Below are 17,282 nucleotides of genomic sequence, written 5' to 3' on the forward strand. Positions count from 1 at the left end.
AGTGTCCCCTGCAAACATAGTGCCCAGAGCCACGAGGCCCCGCGGGAGGGTGGAGATGGAGAGTGCACCCAGAAGTCCTCCGGGCAGGAGGCGAGGAGGAGGGAGCCTGGCTCCGTCTGGCCTGGCTGCTGTGAGAAGGGGCCGAAGACTGGGCGGTTTAAAGAGGAGAACTGTGTTTCCTCGTAGTTTGGAAGGTGGAAGTGCAGGATCGAGGCGTCTGCAGGGCCGATTCCTGCTGCGGCCTCTCCTGGGCGTGTAGACGCTCTTTCCCATGTCTTCACCTGGTCTTGGCTCTGTGTGTCTGTTCTCATTTCTTTTAAGACCCTATTGGATTAGGGCCCACCCTAATACCCTCCTGTTCACTTAGGCCCAGTCCCCAAACGCAGTCACCTCGGGGTTTAGAGCTCCCACATACGAACTTGAGGAGAGACAAGCTGCCCCCAGCAGAGCTGCAGGGAGACAGGAGGGCGACCCTGCAGGATGACATTGCTGCGCCTAGTCTCAGTTCCCTCATTCTGGGGCGTTCATCAATAACTCCATGGCCTTTTGTGCCTGGGGGGGAGAACTTTCTAGAAGATCACAGTAAGCCCGATCCTGAGTGGAGAATTTTGTGTGTCTGAAACCCATCTCACCTTGGAAGCAGCCAGCAGGTGGTCAGGGAGTGGCTCCTGTGAGAAGCCCACCAGAATTTGAGACACAGGGGTTTTGGGGTGAGGGTCCCTGGCCCAGACAGTGCTGGGTCCTGTTCATTCAGAAACATAGGCTTTCCCAGGAAACTGTCTCTTCCCCCATCAAGCCACTGCCCAGAAGCGCCAGGGCTTCCTGGAAAGGCTGCCATGCACCCCAGACATTTTAGCAAGAGTCCTCCTGACACCATCTCAGGAGCAGCTTCCAGAAGTTGCTCCTGAGACGGTGTCACCTCATTAGGGGGAGTTTGAAGTTCCAGCCCCAGGGGAGCCCTGTCCCTGGGCTGCCTGGCTGGCCTGGCTCTCTCTGCTGTGTCCCTTTGGGAGGGAATTACCCAACCCAGAGCGTTTTGTTCCTGTGCTGACAGGCAGCCGTCAAGGCAGCTTTTTGCCAGGCTGTGTCTGCTGTAGACACTCCACACTTGGGAACCTGGGGAGATAGCTCATGCCCGGGGGATGGCCAGGGTAGTGGGATTTCAGAGCTGGGCTGCAGAGGGGACCTTGCAAGGACTTGGAAAGGTGTAGCTAGTGACTGGTGTGTGTGCAGGTGCATCTGCCTACTGGCTGTGCACGCATGGTGTGTCTGTGTTTGTGTATGTGCATCTGTGTTCCATGTGTGCATGTGACTGTGCATGGATGCATGTTGTGTGTATGTGTGTCTCTGCGTGTGCACATGTGTATATGTGTTTTGTATGCACACATGGTATGTTTGTACACTTGTGTCCTGTGTGTGCATATGACTGCATGTGCATACATGCATGTTCTATGTGCATATGTCTCTGCATGTGCACGTGTGTGTTCTCTGTATGCACACATGGTGTTTGTGTGTGTACCTGTGTTCTATATGTGTATGTATATGTTAGTTTGTGCATGTGTGTCTGTATTCTGTGTGTGCATGGCTGACTGTGCATTAGTTTGTATGTGGCTGAATGTGTGCACCTGTGTCTGTGTGTGTCTGTGTGTGTGCATTGCAGCACATGTGGCCTGTGTGTGGACATGCAGCACGGGAAGAAATTAGTCCTGTGTGTCCATGGCACAGAGCTGGCAATGGGAAGGGAGAAATCAACGGAATCCGTCAGCTTCACACAGGAATGCTTCCCCAACAGAGGCCCTGTCCAGCATTCATTCAGTGGCCTCTGTGGGTAATGAGTTCCCTGTCACGGTTTGTGTTCAAACAGAGGCTGGGAAAATGCTGCTAGTGTCGTGCTGTCACCTCAGGACACACTCCCAGGCCTCTTCCACTTCTGGGTTACCCTGGCTGGACTTGCTCCCCTTCCTCTGTGTGGCTTCAAGGTGGGCACCTGAGTCCCACAGGCTGGTGCCAGGTCCCCATGTGATGGCACCTAGTAGCTGGTGACCTTGAGCAGGTGTGCCGCCGTCTCTAAAATGCCTCTGTCCCTGAGGGTGTGCACACATCTAACAGGATGGTCCCAGGAACACTTGGACAGGAGTTGAGCCATGGTGTGCGTCTGACTCAGGGGCATGACTCACAGTGGCCACTCATGGGCTGGGTCTGAACCTGCCTCATCCTGGGCCTGTCCTCAGGGCAGCCTTCCGGTGTCCAGAGGAGAAGCAAGAGCCAAGGGGGCCGCTTTTCCTGCCCTGGAAAAGTGCTTTCTGTGCTCTTTCCCGCCGGCCAGCTTCACTCTGTTCCAGCGAGGTGCCGTGGCAGGCAGCCGGGAGTCAGCTGTTCCGTCATCGCAGCATCTCCTGTGAGGCGGCAGAGCCTCGCTTCTTTTGAATTTCCTCTTCTGATGAGAAAATGGGAACTTTCTGTTGGTGAAGGTGAGGCAGAACCATGGCCTCCATTGAGCGATTTGCATGGATGATCTCGTTCTCTGGCCATTCCGGGGCGTTTCCCCATCACTATTTTCTTTGTTCATCAACATGGCTGTGGGATACCAGATGGGCTGCTAAGGGACCTGAGGCTGGAGGCCCCCATGCCCCTGCCCCCTGAGAGCCTCTGGGCTGTGCTGATTCTCAGGAGCCACATGCTCCCTGGAGGCCACCAAATGCGTCTTCATTTCATAGACCTTGGTCCCCTGCAGAGGCATCATTCACACTCAAGTGTGAAGGACTGGGGATGGTGATGCTCACTGCAGGGTAGAGAGAAGCTATTTGAGGACTTCTGAGGTCTCCAGATCACTTTGGTGGGCTGTTGCTCCTCCATTCAGCTGTGTGAGGCCAGGTCTGCCTTTCCTCCCCCTGAAATCCAGTGATCACACACTCAGAAGAACCTTCGAGGTCATTGGCCCTCTCCCACACTCAGTCAACCGCAGGGCCTCCTCCCCTGGCAGCCTCATGAGTAGTTGTCCTTCCTCTGTGTGATGGTCACGCACGTGGGTGCCTCCCAGGTTAACTCTGAGCTGCTCCAGCTCCTTCTGTAATTTCAGCTCTTTTACAAGGCCACCCCTGGCCATGGCTCTGAGTTCCGAAACTCCTGATTCTGTCCTCATTGTGTGCCCTCTGATGTGCCAGAACCCCAGGTGCCTTAGCCACACCGAGCCTCTCTCAGTGGTGCCCTGGCACAGAAGCCCTTGGCTCCAGCTTGTACTAAGGATGGTCCGGGGTGTTTCTGCGGGTTGGAGTGGCTTGAGTGGGGTGGCAGACAGCAAAGGGGTAGCAAGCCCTGGCCTCCGCCTTGCTCCTGGCTCCCCGGTGCACCTGTGGCTGTGTGCCCCGCCATCACAGGTCACACAGCTGCCCTGGGATGTGGCCTCCTATGGCGAGTGTCCAGAACCTCCTTCTCACTCCTAACAACAGTAGCATCTGGTCATTGTCACACTCACCCCGAGGTGAAGGGGCTCGCCCCAGGGTGCACGGTGAGTGGGTTCACTGAGAAGCTGATACTCTGCCCAACCCTCCTGACCCCAAGCTTCTTCTTGACCATCTTGCTCTCCTGGCCCAACACTGCACCCTGCCCACCTCCACCAATGCCATTCCTTTCCTGTCTTCAAATTCCAGAAACCCACGGAACAGCCACATGCTTGTTTCCAGAGGCAGAGCCTTTGCTGTCCTCTTCCCATCCTTCCCGGTTGGCTTAAAATGCGCCTGGCACACATACCAAGTTTCGTGAATACCAACGCAGCAATTGCAACAAAACCAAAACAGACATTTCCTATGAAGACAGAGGGGCTGCAGTGAGTGTTTTGGAAGCTGGTGATAACCTGACATTTCTCCCTCTCAGTTCCCTTTTCAGGGACAAGACCGTCAAGAATGAGCGATAGCACTGTCACCGGGAAGCAGTGTCGGTGACCCACAGAATGCTGTCTGTGATGAATGGGTTTTCCCAGTGTAGGGAGGCTATGGAGCAGTCTTCAAAATCAGAAATCTTGGAGGGACGCACCCTTCCTAGAACCAGCGTCTCCCTGCAGCTGAATGTCTCCCTCCCGAGCCCCACCTTCTTTCAGTTGTATTTTTAAGAGACTTCATTCCAGAGAAAGACACAGCTACTATTTCTGTGTTTTTCCTTCTTCTGCAAGTGGAGCGCCAATGCCAGCTCTTCCCCTAGGGTTACTGTGAGAACGGCATGAGACAATTCCTGTAAGATGCTTAGCTCAGTGCCTGGCATGTAGCTGGTGCTGAATCCATGTGGGGTATTATTTTAGCATCCTACGCTGTCTTTTCTCTCTGCGCACCGTCCTCTTCAGTTTGGCTTTCTCTAGTTAAAGATGCCTCTATGCGATGGCGCTTGTGTCTTTGCGCAAATGCATAGAGCTCTCCCCCAAGCGTCTTCCTGGCCTGGCAGCTTGGGCTGAGGGGCCCCAGGCTCCGGAAGGGGCCATGTCACGTGGTGCGGGGACAGCTGTGTGCTCCTGTTCCACCTCCTTTGCTGTTGAGGGGCCCTCATCACCGGCCGGCCTGTGGCTCCCTTCTTGCCCACCGCTCACATCCTGTATCTCCTGTTGAAATAGACATAAGGTAGGATTGAACCAGGTTTGAGGGAGGCCCCGGGGGCACTCCTCAGCTCTCACCCCGGGATGTACCCCAGGGGTTTACACAATGCACCTCGATGCTGGGCCTCGCCCCACAGGTGCCCAATGAGTGGATCTGCCTGAGGCTTGGTCCTCAGCGTGTTCCTAACTCCCTCCTCCCCCACCCCAGAGGATCCTCTGTGGAGCCCAAGCTGAGAACCTCTCCCTGGGCTTCGCACAATAGACCTCGCCTTCCCAGAGCTATTCTGTGCCTCCTCACTTTGAGCTGACACCCCGGGGATGAGGTTCCCAGACAGTGAGATCTGTTCCTGCCCCATTCATGTCTCTTGCCAGTCTGTCCCTTTGCTCACAGGGAGATGGAGGAGAGATAGGGCTTGACGCTGGGCTGGGATATCTCATGATGAGGGCCCAGTCTGGGAACTCTGTCCAGGCAGGCAGGGGAAGCACAGCCTGGGGTACCTGGCCAGGCTGCCCAGCTGCTGAGGCTGCAGCTGCTCACATACTGAGTGCTGTCCAGAGAGCACAAACGTGATTTGGGGTGAGGGAGGAGCAGGCTGAATCAGGGGGACCTGTGGGGCCCTTGGTGGGGCAGCTGGTCTGGAATGACCACCCCTCTGCCCTCTTGTGAAATTGTCCTGCGAGGGGACAGGGGAGTCGGGCTCAGCAGCAGGGGCTCAGCTAAGACACGGAGCCAGGTTTCCCCTCCCGGGGACTGAGAACACTGCCACCCACCGTCCTGCCCACCCACTGCTTGTCACCACTTCACTCCTCCGGAATGCTCGTGGGCACGTTGCCCAGGCAACCGGAACGCCAGCGCTGCTGCTATCCTTCAGTCTCCTCCAAGCACCTGCGAAGGCTGCCGAGCAACATCCCCCGTGCCCCAAAGTTGCTGCAGACTCGGTGCTCCAGAGCTCCTGGGGAAAGGGGACGGGAGTGGAGGAGGGCGGGGTGCTCCCGTGAGCACTCACAGAGAACCAGGCTTCAGACATGCGCCGTCTAGTCTCCCGAACATCCCTGCTGCTCCGGGTGCCTGTTTGCCCAGGTGTACAGGTGGGAAAACCGAAGCCCAGGGTGGTTACATGGATTAGTCACACTTATGCAGCTGGCAGGTTGCGGTGCCAAGAATCAAAGCTGTCTCGTGTCACTCCCACGCCATGCTGTTTTGGGAACAGGTGTAGGTCAGTCATGGAGAGCGGCATGGTGCAAGCCTCTCATCATTCCTCCCTTACTGGGCCTGGGAGGAGCAGGCGCTGCCCCTGCCACCAGCTTTCCCCGCCCCAGCCCTGTGGTCTTTGTGGTGGGGTGTCTACACTGCAGGATGTGTGGAAGCGTCCCTGGCTTCTGTCACTAAATACTGGTAGCAAACCTGAATAGTGACAACCAAGTATGTCTCCAGACACTGCCAAATGCCCCGAGGGGCAAAATCACCCTTAGATGAGAACCGATGACATGTCTAAGTGGTCCACAGTGCCACAGGATGCTGTTGGTATGATCTGCAGAAAGGGGCCAAGTGGCTCACTGAGGCTGCTGTGCTGCTGGGCTGCGATGCTGTGTGGATGCCGGTGGCACCTGCCAGGCGCAGGGCTGGCCCCAGGTCCCTCCACACGGGGCACAGCCAACTTCACCTTCCTTCCCTTTCCTCCCCCCCATGCCCTGTCCTGCACAGCCATTCACACATTGCCCAGGGGAAGTAGTCCCCGAAGTTAAGGGTCACAGGAGTTACTGATTTTTATGTAGTTTTCTAGTATGTCCCTAGAGTTTCCCTAGTTTTCTAGTTATGTCCCAGAGTTCTAACATGTCCCCAGGATTCCAACATATCCCCAGAGTTCTAACATGTCCCCAGAGTTCTAATGTATCCCCAGCATTCTAACATGTCCCCAGTGTTCTGATATATCCCCAGCATTCTGACATGTCCCCAGAGTTCCAATGTGTCCCCAGTGTTCTAACGTGTCCCCAGAGTTAGGGTTCTAATGTGTCCCCAGCATTCTAACGTGTCCCCAGAGTTCTAACATGTCACCAGCATCCTAACATGTCCCCAGTGTTCTCATGTGTCCCCAGACTTCTAACGTGTTCCCAGTGTTCTAACGTGTCCCCAGTCCCTAGCATTCTAATGTGTCCCTAGCATTCTAATGTGTCTCCAGAGTTCTAACATGTCCCCAGCATTCTAACATGTCTCCAGAGTTCTTTTTTTTTTTTTTTTTGAGATGGAGTTTCGCTCTTGTTACCCAGGCTGGAGTACAATGGTGCAATCTTGGCTCACCGCAACCTCTGCCTCCTAGGTTCAGGCAATTCTCCTGCCTCAGCCTCCCAAGTAGCTGGGATTACAGGCACGTACCATCCTGCCCAGCTAATTTTTTGTGTTTTTAGTAGAGACGGGGTTTCACCATGTTAACCAGGATGGTCTTGATCTGTTGACCTTGTGATCCACCCGCCTCGGCCTCCCAAAGTGCTGGGATTACAGGCGTGAGCCATGGCGCGCCCGGCCCATGTTGCCAGAGTTCTAACATGTCCTCAGCATTCTAACATGTCTCCAGAGTTCTAACGTGTCCCCAGAGTTCTAACGTGTCCCTGCTCCTACAGGGCTCTCATTCCTGATCAGAGATCTCAAGCTCCCTGAGGCTTAGACTCTGGGCTCAGATCCAAGACCAGCTCACTGTGACCTGAGTCAGGCCACTCCATTTTTGGGTCTGACAGCGGCATTTCCAGGTTTGGATTAAGATGAGCACTTTGTAATGTGTGGCCTGCACAGTACCATCCGCCAGTTCTAGGAGGTTCTGTGGAAAAGAGGTCAGTTGAAGAGCTTGGCTTCGCTTAGCTCACTGCTTTTCCCAGGGGCGGGACCGTGGGACCCTCCAGGAAGGCTCACAACCCCTCCTGGGGTCCCAGGCATGGACAGCCTAAGGAAAATGCCTTGGAGTGGGCTGGACCAGGCCACTGTCATGATCCCTCCCATCCGGGGCTCTCGGTGAGGGCAGCCTGTAAGTTTCAGGGTGTGCCCCTCCCTGTGAGTGTGGCACTTGGCTGTGCTGGGGCCGGGAGGAGGTGTTGGGCTCATGGTAGGAGCCTCTGCTGGGTGCTGTCCTCTCTACTGTCCTGGTACCACCCCAGGCTCTGGGCTGCCTCCCAGAGCCACCTGGGGAAGTTTCCTTGACCTTGACCTCAGAGCAGGAGTTAGACCTGCTGTCCTCAGGGTGGGGCATTGGGAGGACTCCAGACCCCCATGGCTGGTTTCCAAGCTCTGGAGAAGGAGAGTAGCCAGAGACTCCATGATGGGATTCAGAAAGGCCTTTTGTCATTCTGGAGGTTTCTGTCCAACCCAAGTGAGTTATCCCCATGCTACTGCTTCTCCATGAGTCAAATATCGCGTGTGCACAGGACGTGTATGGGACTCTGATGATGAAAGCCTTCTAGGCAACCTGGAGCTCCCTTCCAAAAGGGAGGGATGTTTTTAATCATATTAAACCAAGAGGTAGAGCTTGGAGTAGCTCTGACAGGACATTACAATGACATCAGGCTGGGAATGCCGTGAAAGTGAATCATGGCTTAATGTGTTTTCATTAGGGAAATTGAACCAGGGACTGCAGATGAAAGGGTATTCCCTTTCTGTGCCAGGGCTGGGGACTGAGACTGTGTCTCCTGAGTAGAGGGGTTGGTCTCTGCTCTGAAATTCAGTGGGAAACCATCTGCACCAACCAGGTGGTGATTTGGGGGACAAGAGGCAAGCCTGCTCCTAAGTAGGGAGTCAGAGGTTCTTGTATGAGGGGGAAGGGATGGAAGTCTCTGCTTTGGGAGACACTTTCCCTTTCTCTCAAGGGCAGAACCACCAGGGAACTTGGAATCAGAGGAGAATTTAGGGATGAGGCCATTTTCACATGTGAGCCGAAATCTTGCATCCCATGTAACATCAAAGCTTTCTTCCTGGTGGACTCACATCTTATCAGCCCGAGGGAGGTTAGGATGGTGTGAAAGAGGCCCTTGGGTATGGCCAACACAGCCCCCTCAGTCACAGAAGGCTTGCCACCAGCTCTGTGGGACCCCCAGCCTGCATCCCTGGATTTCTCATCCTTGCAAAGAGCAGAAGACACTGCCATATTCCAGGAGAAGATGCATGCAAACGTCTCTGAGAACAAATCTCCAAGAAGGCTCCCTCCTGCCTCCCCAAGCTCCCTGGGCTAGGAATCCCTGACAGCGCAGGCTCTCCGCCCTCCAGAAGGAGCCCGGGCAGCCTTGGACCCTCCACCCTGCTTCTCCCCACAATGCCCTGTATGTTTCCAAAGCCCAGAAACATCTGGAACATTGAAGGTAGGCAGGTGTTAAGGAAAGGAAACATAGTTCCCTGTTCCCCCTTCACTGTGTGCGTGATAATTACCCCTTATGCTAGGCGGTCCTGTTCCCGCCTGCCTTCTGCAGCTGCTGGACAGGGAAGTTTTGAAGAGTTTTTCTTTTTTTTAAGTGAGTACCCCTCCCTCTCCAAGAGTGTGCCCTGTGCTTGGTGACCTGCTTCCAAAGATTCTGAAGAGCAGGACTGCCTTCCCAGTGACAGCACCTGGCAAATGGCCCTGGCAAACACTATTCAAGGTCATCTTCGGCAGGGAGGGGTCCTGTTGAGAGCAGGTACCCTGGGCGTCCTGTAAGAAGAGGACGCTTCCCCTATGGGCTTCCCCCAGAACACAGAAGGCTGGTCACATCTTCAGACCAATCAGTCGATGAAGAGGAGCTTTCTATGCAGTCCCTGACCAGTCCTCCATGGAACTGTCAAGGTCATCAGCCACAGAGAAAGCCTGAGAAACCATCACAGCCCAGAGGAGCCCACAGAGACCCTCTGCCACGTGGATTCTGGATGGGTTTCTGGGACTGAAAATGACGCTAAGTGAAATCCAGGGAAGTTCAAGCCATGTGTGTCATTCCTGGTCACGCAGCATGGCGCTGTGCCATGGTGGCCTAAGGTGTGTCTTGAAGGGAAACTGGAGATGAGTTGCCAGCAACTCTCTGGGCTCTTTGGGAAGTTTTTGGAATATCTTCAACTATTCTAAAATGAAAAGCTTTTTCGAAGCAAACCAATAGAGATAGGGTGGGAGTCAGGAAGCCTCTGGACACGGGTCACTGGGGACTGAGGGGTAGACCCTGGGCCCCCCGGGGAAGGGAGGTCCACCTCCAGGGTGGAGCCTTCCACAGAAGAGCATGGACTCACAGAAAGCCAATGACACTGCTGTGTCGTAGAACACATATGTCTGTGTCTATTCCTTCTGCTTTCTGGGGATGGTTTGTAGCGGTGCCCTGTGAATTATATTGATCGCGGAAGCGTGGGTCTTCTTCACCGGGGAGGAGGAGGCCTCAGAGCCCACCTGCCCCAACTCACTGGTAAGAACGACAGAAAAATGGGATTGCAGAGTGGGAAGCCACAAGCCCAGGCCTGGCTAACTTTATCAAACACACATCCTTCCCCCAGGCCCCACAGCCAGAGAATGACAGGGCCTGGAGGAGTCACGGGAAGTGGGTGTCTTCGTGGAAGACCTGGGGTGGGCTGACCACAGGCACAGGTCCCGTCCCACCCTGAAGGTTCTGGGCTGTTCCCCTGTGGAACAATTCCAGGGCCTGGCCTGCATCTCACTGTGCCTGTGCTCCCGCCAGGCAGACACCAGCTGCTCCCAGGAGGCTGATGCTGCAGGCTCACGGCTCAAGGAAAGGCGCAGCTGTAAGTGGAAGAGATGTCTTTGTCCCCTTAATTGACAGTGATTTTCTTCTGTGAAGAAAATACACAGAAGGTAGTGAATTGAATCTCAATTCAGCAAACGTTATTAAACTGTTCTTGGGGAAAAAAGATTTCAATAAAAATTTCAAAGGAAGAGAAGCAAGAAAGCCACAAACTAGAAAATAAAGTGAGACGGAGCCATCGCTCCCCGTTTGGAAGCAGCTGGGTGGTGGCTGGCCAAAGAGTGTTGTTCTCCATTTGAAAATCATGGGCTGGAAGCTGTTGAGAGGGAGCTGCTCCCACCCCTTCCTGAAGGGTGTGGATGTTGTTCTCAGGTGTTCAGGCAGGGCCCTGTCGCACATTCAGGGTGTCCCAGCAAGGACGGGGTGGATGAAGCCAGAGTCTCCATGGCTTCTTCCTGCCCACATGCCTGCAGCTCCGGGGCTGCCCTGCCTTCCACCCATCCGCCAGGGCCAGGATTGGGGTGCCATGCCACATACCACACATGGTCCCCCAACCCTTGCACACATTCCTTTTGATTTGTGTTGGGATATAATTTACATTGCAAAAAACTCACCCACTTTTACATAAGGGTACAGTTTAGTGGGTTTCATATATGCATGGAGTTGTTCAGTACCCCCACACACAATTCCAGGACATTTTGTCACCCCAAAAAGAAACCCTTCACCCTAGAACCCTTCTCCCGAGCCTGGGGCAACGGCTCATCTTTCTGTCTCTATGGATCTGCCCACTCTTCATTTCCTGAAATGGAACTGTGTGCCTCGTAGCCTTGAGTGCCTGGCTTCTTTCGTTTCTCAGGGTTTTCAAGGTACAGCCACATCGAAGCATAAGATCAAGTAATCCTTCTACAGTTTTAAAGGCTGAGCAACACTCCATTGTATCATCAGGCCAGATTCCCTGTATCCATTCCTCAGCTGATGGACACGTGGGCTGTGTGAGCTTTGGCTGTTGGGAGGAGTGTGGCCCCGGGCCTCCATGTGCAGGTTTTCATGTGGACAGATGTCCATGCCTAAGAGGGGGCATCCGGGTTGCTGTAACTCCATTTTTAGGGTTCTAAGGAATTGCCAAACTGTTTTGCCCAGGGGCATTGTGGGTTTCATTCCCACCTGCAGAGTACTAGCTCTCCCATCTCCTGTGTCTTCACCAACACTTTGTGTTGTCTGTCTTTCTGTTCGTAGCTCTCTCTGGGTGTGACATGGGTGATGTGTTTTTAAGGGGCCTATAGATGCTTGAGTTTGGGGGACCCGGTACCACTTCTGCCCACCCTGAAGCCTGGCCTCCTGGTGGTTGGTGGCGTGGTGAGCAGCTGTGCTGCAGGGACTCCCTCCCGACGAGGCATGGGGGTGCCTGCCATCTTAGTGAAGGTCTGACGCCTTCCTGTGGTGAGGCCCTCCCAGAGCCTGTTCATCACAGAGTGAGAGCCGCTCAGCGCCCAGCCCCAGGCTGAGAAGGATAAGCAAGAAGAGTGGTCCAGCCTCTGCCTCGTCTCAGAGCCACCTGAGCGATGAGGACAGAGATTGTTTGTTCTGCTCCCCGGTCCCTGGAGATAGAGCCAGATCCTCCTCCGGCTGCAGCCTCTCACTGAGGCATCCGCAGGAGTCCCAGGACCAGGTCTAGGCAGCACATGGAGCTCAGGCAGGTGGTGGCAACGCAGAGCCTGGGACACCCTTGGCCTTGCACAGAGATGAGTGGAGACCCCTACAGATCTCCCTGTGGGAGGGGCTCCCCCTGCCTCCCCACATTTCTTGGCTGCTGGCGCCTCTCTCTTGGTTGTCCACCTTACCTCTTTTTTCTTCCTCTCTGAACAAATCAATCACTTAAAAAGGAAGAAGCCGGACTTGAAGAGGAAAAGCAGATCGACCTCTCCTGGCCACTGTTGCAAATCGTTGGTTTTTCTGCATAACAGCTGGGTGGCTTGAAGACGAGGGGGTTTCTATAGTAACCAATTACAGCCATGATTGGTGAAAAATCACAGAAATATCCTGTGTGTGAAGTTATGCCAGGGAGGCGAGCACAGGCTTGGGTGCTATGGGTTTAATTTCCTGGGGCAATATTTCTCTTAAGTGCTGATGGCAGGCAGGTTTGCTTGTTACAGCTTTTGATTCAGCCTGCCAGGTGGGGCTGCTGGGGCCTTGGTGGAGTGTGGTGGGGCCTGGTGAGGCCTGGTGAGGCCTGGTAGACCATGGTGGAGTCTGGCGAGGCCTGGTGAAGCTTGATGGGGTCTGGTGAGGCTTGGTGGGGCCTGGTGAGGCTGGTGGAGCTTGGTGGAGTGTGGTGGGGTCTGATGAGGCCTGGTAGACCATGGTGGAGTCTGGTGAGGTCTTACAACTGCTCAGAGCAGCATCTCATCTTCCTGGGGGCTAGACTCACATGCAGCTCTGCAGGTCATGGAAGAACTAGAGATTCTAACCCAGCTCCCATCCTCACTGGGTCACCTGCAGCCACGGAGGAGTTACCTTAGTGTGCATATGGGGGAATTTAAGCCTGTCCCAAATCCTTCCGTGTGGTGGTGGCGGTCCTGGTCCCTGCCGGAGCGTGGCTGCTACTGGCTGCTACTGCAGAGAAACTGCACACCGGCAGAAACACGGGGAGGGTTAGCACAATGAGGAGCTTCTCCTGTCTGCAGCAAAGTACCTCCGTTCTCATTAAAAAACTGAAAAAAAAAAAAAAAAAGGAAGCCAAACAAAAAGAAAAAAAAAACAAGTCTTATTGTTTGGGGATTAGTCCTTTCTTCAATTAGCACTCAGTAGCAAGAGTTTCTCTCTCACCCTCCTGATGACCAGAGGGCCATCTGTTCCCCAGATATCAGGGAGAGTCTGCCCTGGGCACGAGGGTTTCAGTACTGAATGGAGGGTGTGCCCACAGAGACACATTCACACGCAGCTACAGCTGCACTGTCCCACTCAGACACACACATAGAGCCTCCCATATGGACACTCAGACACACTTGCACACTCACACAGGGACACAAAGATAGCTGTACACACACACCCCAATACCCATAAATACACCAATATTCTCACACAGACACACACTCACACAGGGATGCACAGATACACTTGCACACATACACCACCACACACAAATACACAGGTACTTTCACACAGGCCTGCACACTCACATAGGGACACACAGATACAGTTGCACACAGATACCACCACACACAAATACACAGATACTTACACAGAGACACACTTGCACACTCATATACACTGACGCACAGATGCACTCACACACACGGACATAGTCACATAGCAGTACACTCACACACACACACACCAAATACACACAGACGCCCTGGCCCTCACCCACACAGTCTCTCACACTCGTGGACACACCCCAGATGCGTGTTTACATTCATGGATGCTGGCTCAATCTCACACTGGCACACTCAGCTGGACTCACGTGCACACACTCATATCCAGTCACACACACTCACATATGTGTGCATGCCTACACGCACACACTCACACACTTCCATGCACACATCGCAAGGACACACACAGCTGCCTTCTTTCCTGAAGTCACTCACTGCCTTATACAGAAAAACTCTGCCCAACTCACTTTCCCCGCCTGGCTCTGAGCAGCTCCTCAGGCTGGCACTTGGCACCTGAACACCCTCACACCCTCCACCTGCACCCCACCCAAGGCAGTCATTACAGTTTTGGGATTCATTTTAACTTTCAGACGTGAGGCTGGTGATGAGAGCTGACTTTGAATGACACCTATAATCAGTCCTCAATTATCTGTGCTGGTGGAAGAGGGAGCGTGGGCCTGGCTCCTCTGAGCCCTTCCACGTGGCTCTGTGCCTCGCCCTGGTTTTCACGTGACACTGGAGCGTCCACTGGTCCGGAAGCGACTCCAGGCCTGGTGACAGAGCTGCTCCGTGTGAACTGGGGAGGGACGGCTTGGCAGACCAAGGCTCTGCCCTGCCCATCCAGGCCTCTCCCCTGCAACCCTGCAGCTTGGAGAGGCAGCCCTGCCCTGCTTCGAGTCGCCCAGGTTTGCCCTTTCTCCAGCCCTCCTGGGAGCTGAGGAGGTGGATAACAGGGTTTCAAAGGGCACCGGTGCTGCAGATAAACAGGGGGAGCGGAAATGTCAACAGAACAAACACTTCGGGTCAATAAACTCCCAGCTTATCCAGAGCAGATCTCATTTCCCTGAGTACCATCCAGGGAGGCTCGAAGCAAGAAGCTTTTCCATGTACTGCATTTCAAGCAATGCCTGTTTACATACAATACCCATGCTGGGCTCTGGGTGAGGGGCAGGGGGAGGGCCTGGCAGGCGTAGGTGCCAGGAAGCATCTGCCGCTCAAGCTGGGAGCCTGAGACCTCTGCCCCCCCGGACCTGGGGAGAGGGGCTTCTCCAGTGGGTGGGAGGTGGCCTGGGCTACCTAGAGGAAAGCACTTGGCCCTGGGGTCCCAGGCAGAGGCCGGCGTTCTGTTCTGCCACCCTCTCACTTACGTCATGTGATGGGCAAAATGAAGGAGGGACTCCAGGTCTTTTCAGATCTTGTCAAGGCTGATCTGGAAGGCTGGGGGTTTCTGAGGCTCAGTTTACCCTCCCGTGAAGTGGACTATCCGGTGAGCAGCCAAGCTGTGTCTGGCAGGGCCCAGCCCCGCAGTACCGGGAAGAGCTCCCCGCACCCTCGAGCCTGCACTGTGCTTTTCAGGTCTGATGAACAAACCGCACGTGAGTCAGCCTTTGAAGTAAAGGAAGGAAGGGGTTCGGCTTTCCTTTTGAAGTTAGGAGGAGCTCTTTCTGCAAGAGAAGAGCGACCTTGGCACAGTGAGGGCTGGAGAGAGAGGGCCCCGGGGCCCAGTCCCCCCGCTCAGCGTCCACTGACTGGTCTTCTTTCCTTCCCCCCACACAGCTCCATGTCCATCCGCTGGCCGGGCCGCCCCCTCGGAAGCCATGCCTGGATACTGATAGCCATGTTTCAGCTCGCCGTGGACCTGCCCACCTGCGAGGCCCTGGGCCCGGGCTCCGAGTTCTGGCTCCTGCCTCGGTCGCCGCCCCGGCCACCCCGACTGTGGAGTTTTAGGAGTGGACAGCCAGCGCGGGTCCCGACCCCCGTGTGGAGCCCCCGGCCGCCCCGCGTGGAGCGGACCCATGGACAGATGCAGGTGTCCCGAGCCAGACGGGCTCACAAGCCCCGGGACCAGGTGGCCGCCCTTGTGCCCAAGGCAGGACTGGCCAAGCCCCCAGCTGTGGCCAAATCCAGCCCTTCCATCGCCTCGTCGTCCTCGTCCTCGTCCTCGTCCTCCGCGGTGGCCGGGGGGGCCCCAGAGCAGCAGGCCCTCCTGAGGCGGGGGAAGAGGCACCTGCAGGGGGACGGCCTTACCAGCTTCGACTCCAGAGGCAGTCGGCCCACCACAGAGACTGAGTTCATCGCCTGGGGGCCCACGGGGGACGAGGAGGGCCTGGAGTCCAACACACTTCCAGCCATCTACGGCCCCACCACGGTCTCCATCCTACAGACACGGAAGACAACGGTGGCCGCCACCACTGCCACCACCACAGCCACCCCCATGACGCTGCAGACTAAGGGGTTCACTGAGTCCCTGGATCCCCGGAGAAGGATCCCAGGTGGGCTTAGCACAACAGAGCCTGCCACCAGTCCCAGCAACAGTGGGGAAGCCACCCAGCCCCCAAGGATTCTGGGGGAGGCCTCAGGTATGGCCGTCTCTCTTCTGGTTTGGGTTTGCTTGGGGTTGAGGGCTGGGGGTGTGACTCAGGAGAGAGGCTTGCATGTCCCGGGGGTGATGTCACATGCGGAGGCTCTGAGAGATATAAGCATGATGTAGCCACAAGCTTGCACGCACGTGTAGACAGTTAGATACAGGCCGTGCCCTAGAGGAATCGGGCTGTGAGAAGGGAGAGTTTCCCTCCTTAGTATGCACCTAGAGGTGGGCGCTGCACCCCTCGTACCTCTGTCAGGGACCAGCCAGGTCTGCCAGGTGCTGCTCCCCTCGTGCCTCTGGTATGGACCGGCAGAATCCACCACACATTGCCATATCTTCCTTCCAGAATCGTAGAATTTAGTCTCTGGGGCCGGCCCAGGGAGTAAAGAAGCTTGCTTGTCTCATGACAGAGTAAAGGATTCCCCACTCCGGGAGTCTCCAAAAGCCTTCAAGGGTGTGGGACCCGTGGGTGGGGGCAGGGTGCCTGCCAACTTGACCTCAGCTGAGGATCAGGAACGGCCTTAAATAGCAAGCAAGACCAAGGCCAGGTAAAAGGAAGAACTTCCAGCGGTGTTAACAGAAGCTTCTCAGACAGTGATTCAGGTGGCAGCGTTCTGCTCCCTGGGGATGTGTGAGGAGGGTGTTGGGAGGCTGGAGATGAGAACGCAGGCTTTGGAAAGGGCTCTGGCTCCCTGCTGCTGTTGCCCTGGCTGCCTGTGGAAGCACACGGGTCGCTGGCTTTGGATATCTCCTTCTGTGCAGTTCTGTTGTTATTTATTTTCCTCCTGTACATGGTCCTGTGCATTTGCTTTGAAAGGAGTCACCCTTGGAAAGGAAGCCTTGTCCCTGAACTGGCAGCCTGCACTGATGTCATCAGGCTTCAAGTCAGGCCTGTGGGGGAGAGCTCAGCACCCCGGGCCCCCTGTCACCCTCACCTCCCTCCAGTTTTCTCTGCCTTGTTAACTGGCACAGCCCAATGTGCCAGGCTGGCTCAGAAGTTCACAACTCAGATCTGTGCATGCACATTCTAGACAAACAGCAGCATTTGCTAACTGTAAAATCCGATGCAGGTTTCAGGGTGTCAGTGCAAAAGGCACAGGACACCCTGTGGCCTCCTCACCTGTCACTTTTCACACCCTTGGGCTTGTGGGCTCCGTGGGACCCACCCAGGCCTCTGCAGAATCCAGGGGAGGGAAGAAAACTGCTCTTTGGAGTTCACCTGTAGGCGGCCAGCACGGCAGGCAGCCAGGCCCTCTGCGTCCTC

The 17,282-nt window shown here is 55.3% G+C and overlaps 1 protein-coding gene and 1 long non-coding RNA gene across 6 annotated transcripts in view; one reads left to right on the forward strand and one right to left on the reverse strand.

Moving 5' to 3' along the window:
* The window catches only part of AJAP1 (adherens junctions associated protein 1), a 144,168-nt gene that overhangs the window by 44,733 nt on the left and 82,153 nt on the right, over positions 1-17,282 (forward strand). For 4 of the 5 annotated variants that reach the window (XM_054258734.2, XM_035307487.3, XM_054258735.2 and 1 more), the window contains exon 2: positions 15,208-16,010. In XM_054258734.2, coding sequence (XP_054114709.2) covers positions 15,208-16,010 — 803 coding nt within the window. Of the gene's footprint in view, positions 1-4,305; positions 4,608-15,207; positions 16,011-17,282 lie in introns of those variants that run through there. The other variant, XM_078332972.1, reaches the window with a different exon arrangement.
* Positions 8,030-15,013, reverse strand: LOC144577138 (uncharacterized). The gene is made up of 2 exons (XR_013520438.1): positions 14,799-15,013; positions 8,030-12,987 (listed from the first exon to the last, which is right to left on the reverse strand). It is a non-coding gene; the product is annotated as an uncharacterized LOC144577138 (long non-coding RNA).

The sequence above is a fragment of the Callithrix jacchus genome, chromosome 7 (genome assembly GCF_049354715.1).
Source record: "Callithrix jacchus isolate 240 chromosome 7, calJac240_pri, whole genome shotgun sequence".
Classification (NCBI taxonomy): Eukaryota; Metazoa; Chordata; class Mammalia; order Primates; family Cebidae; genus Callithrix; species Callithrix jacchus.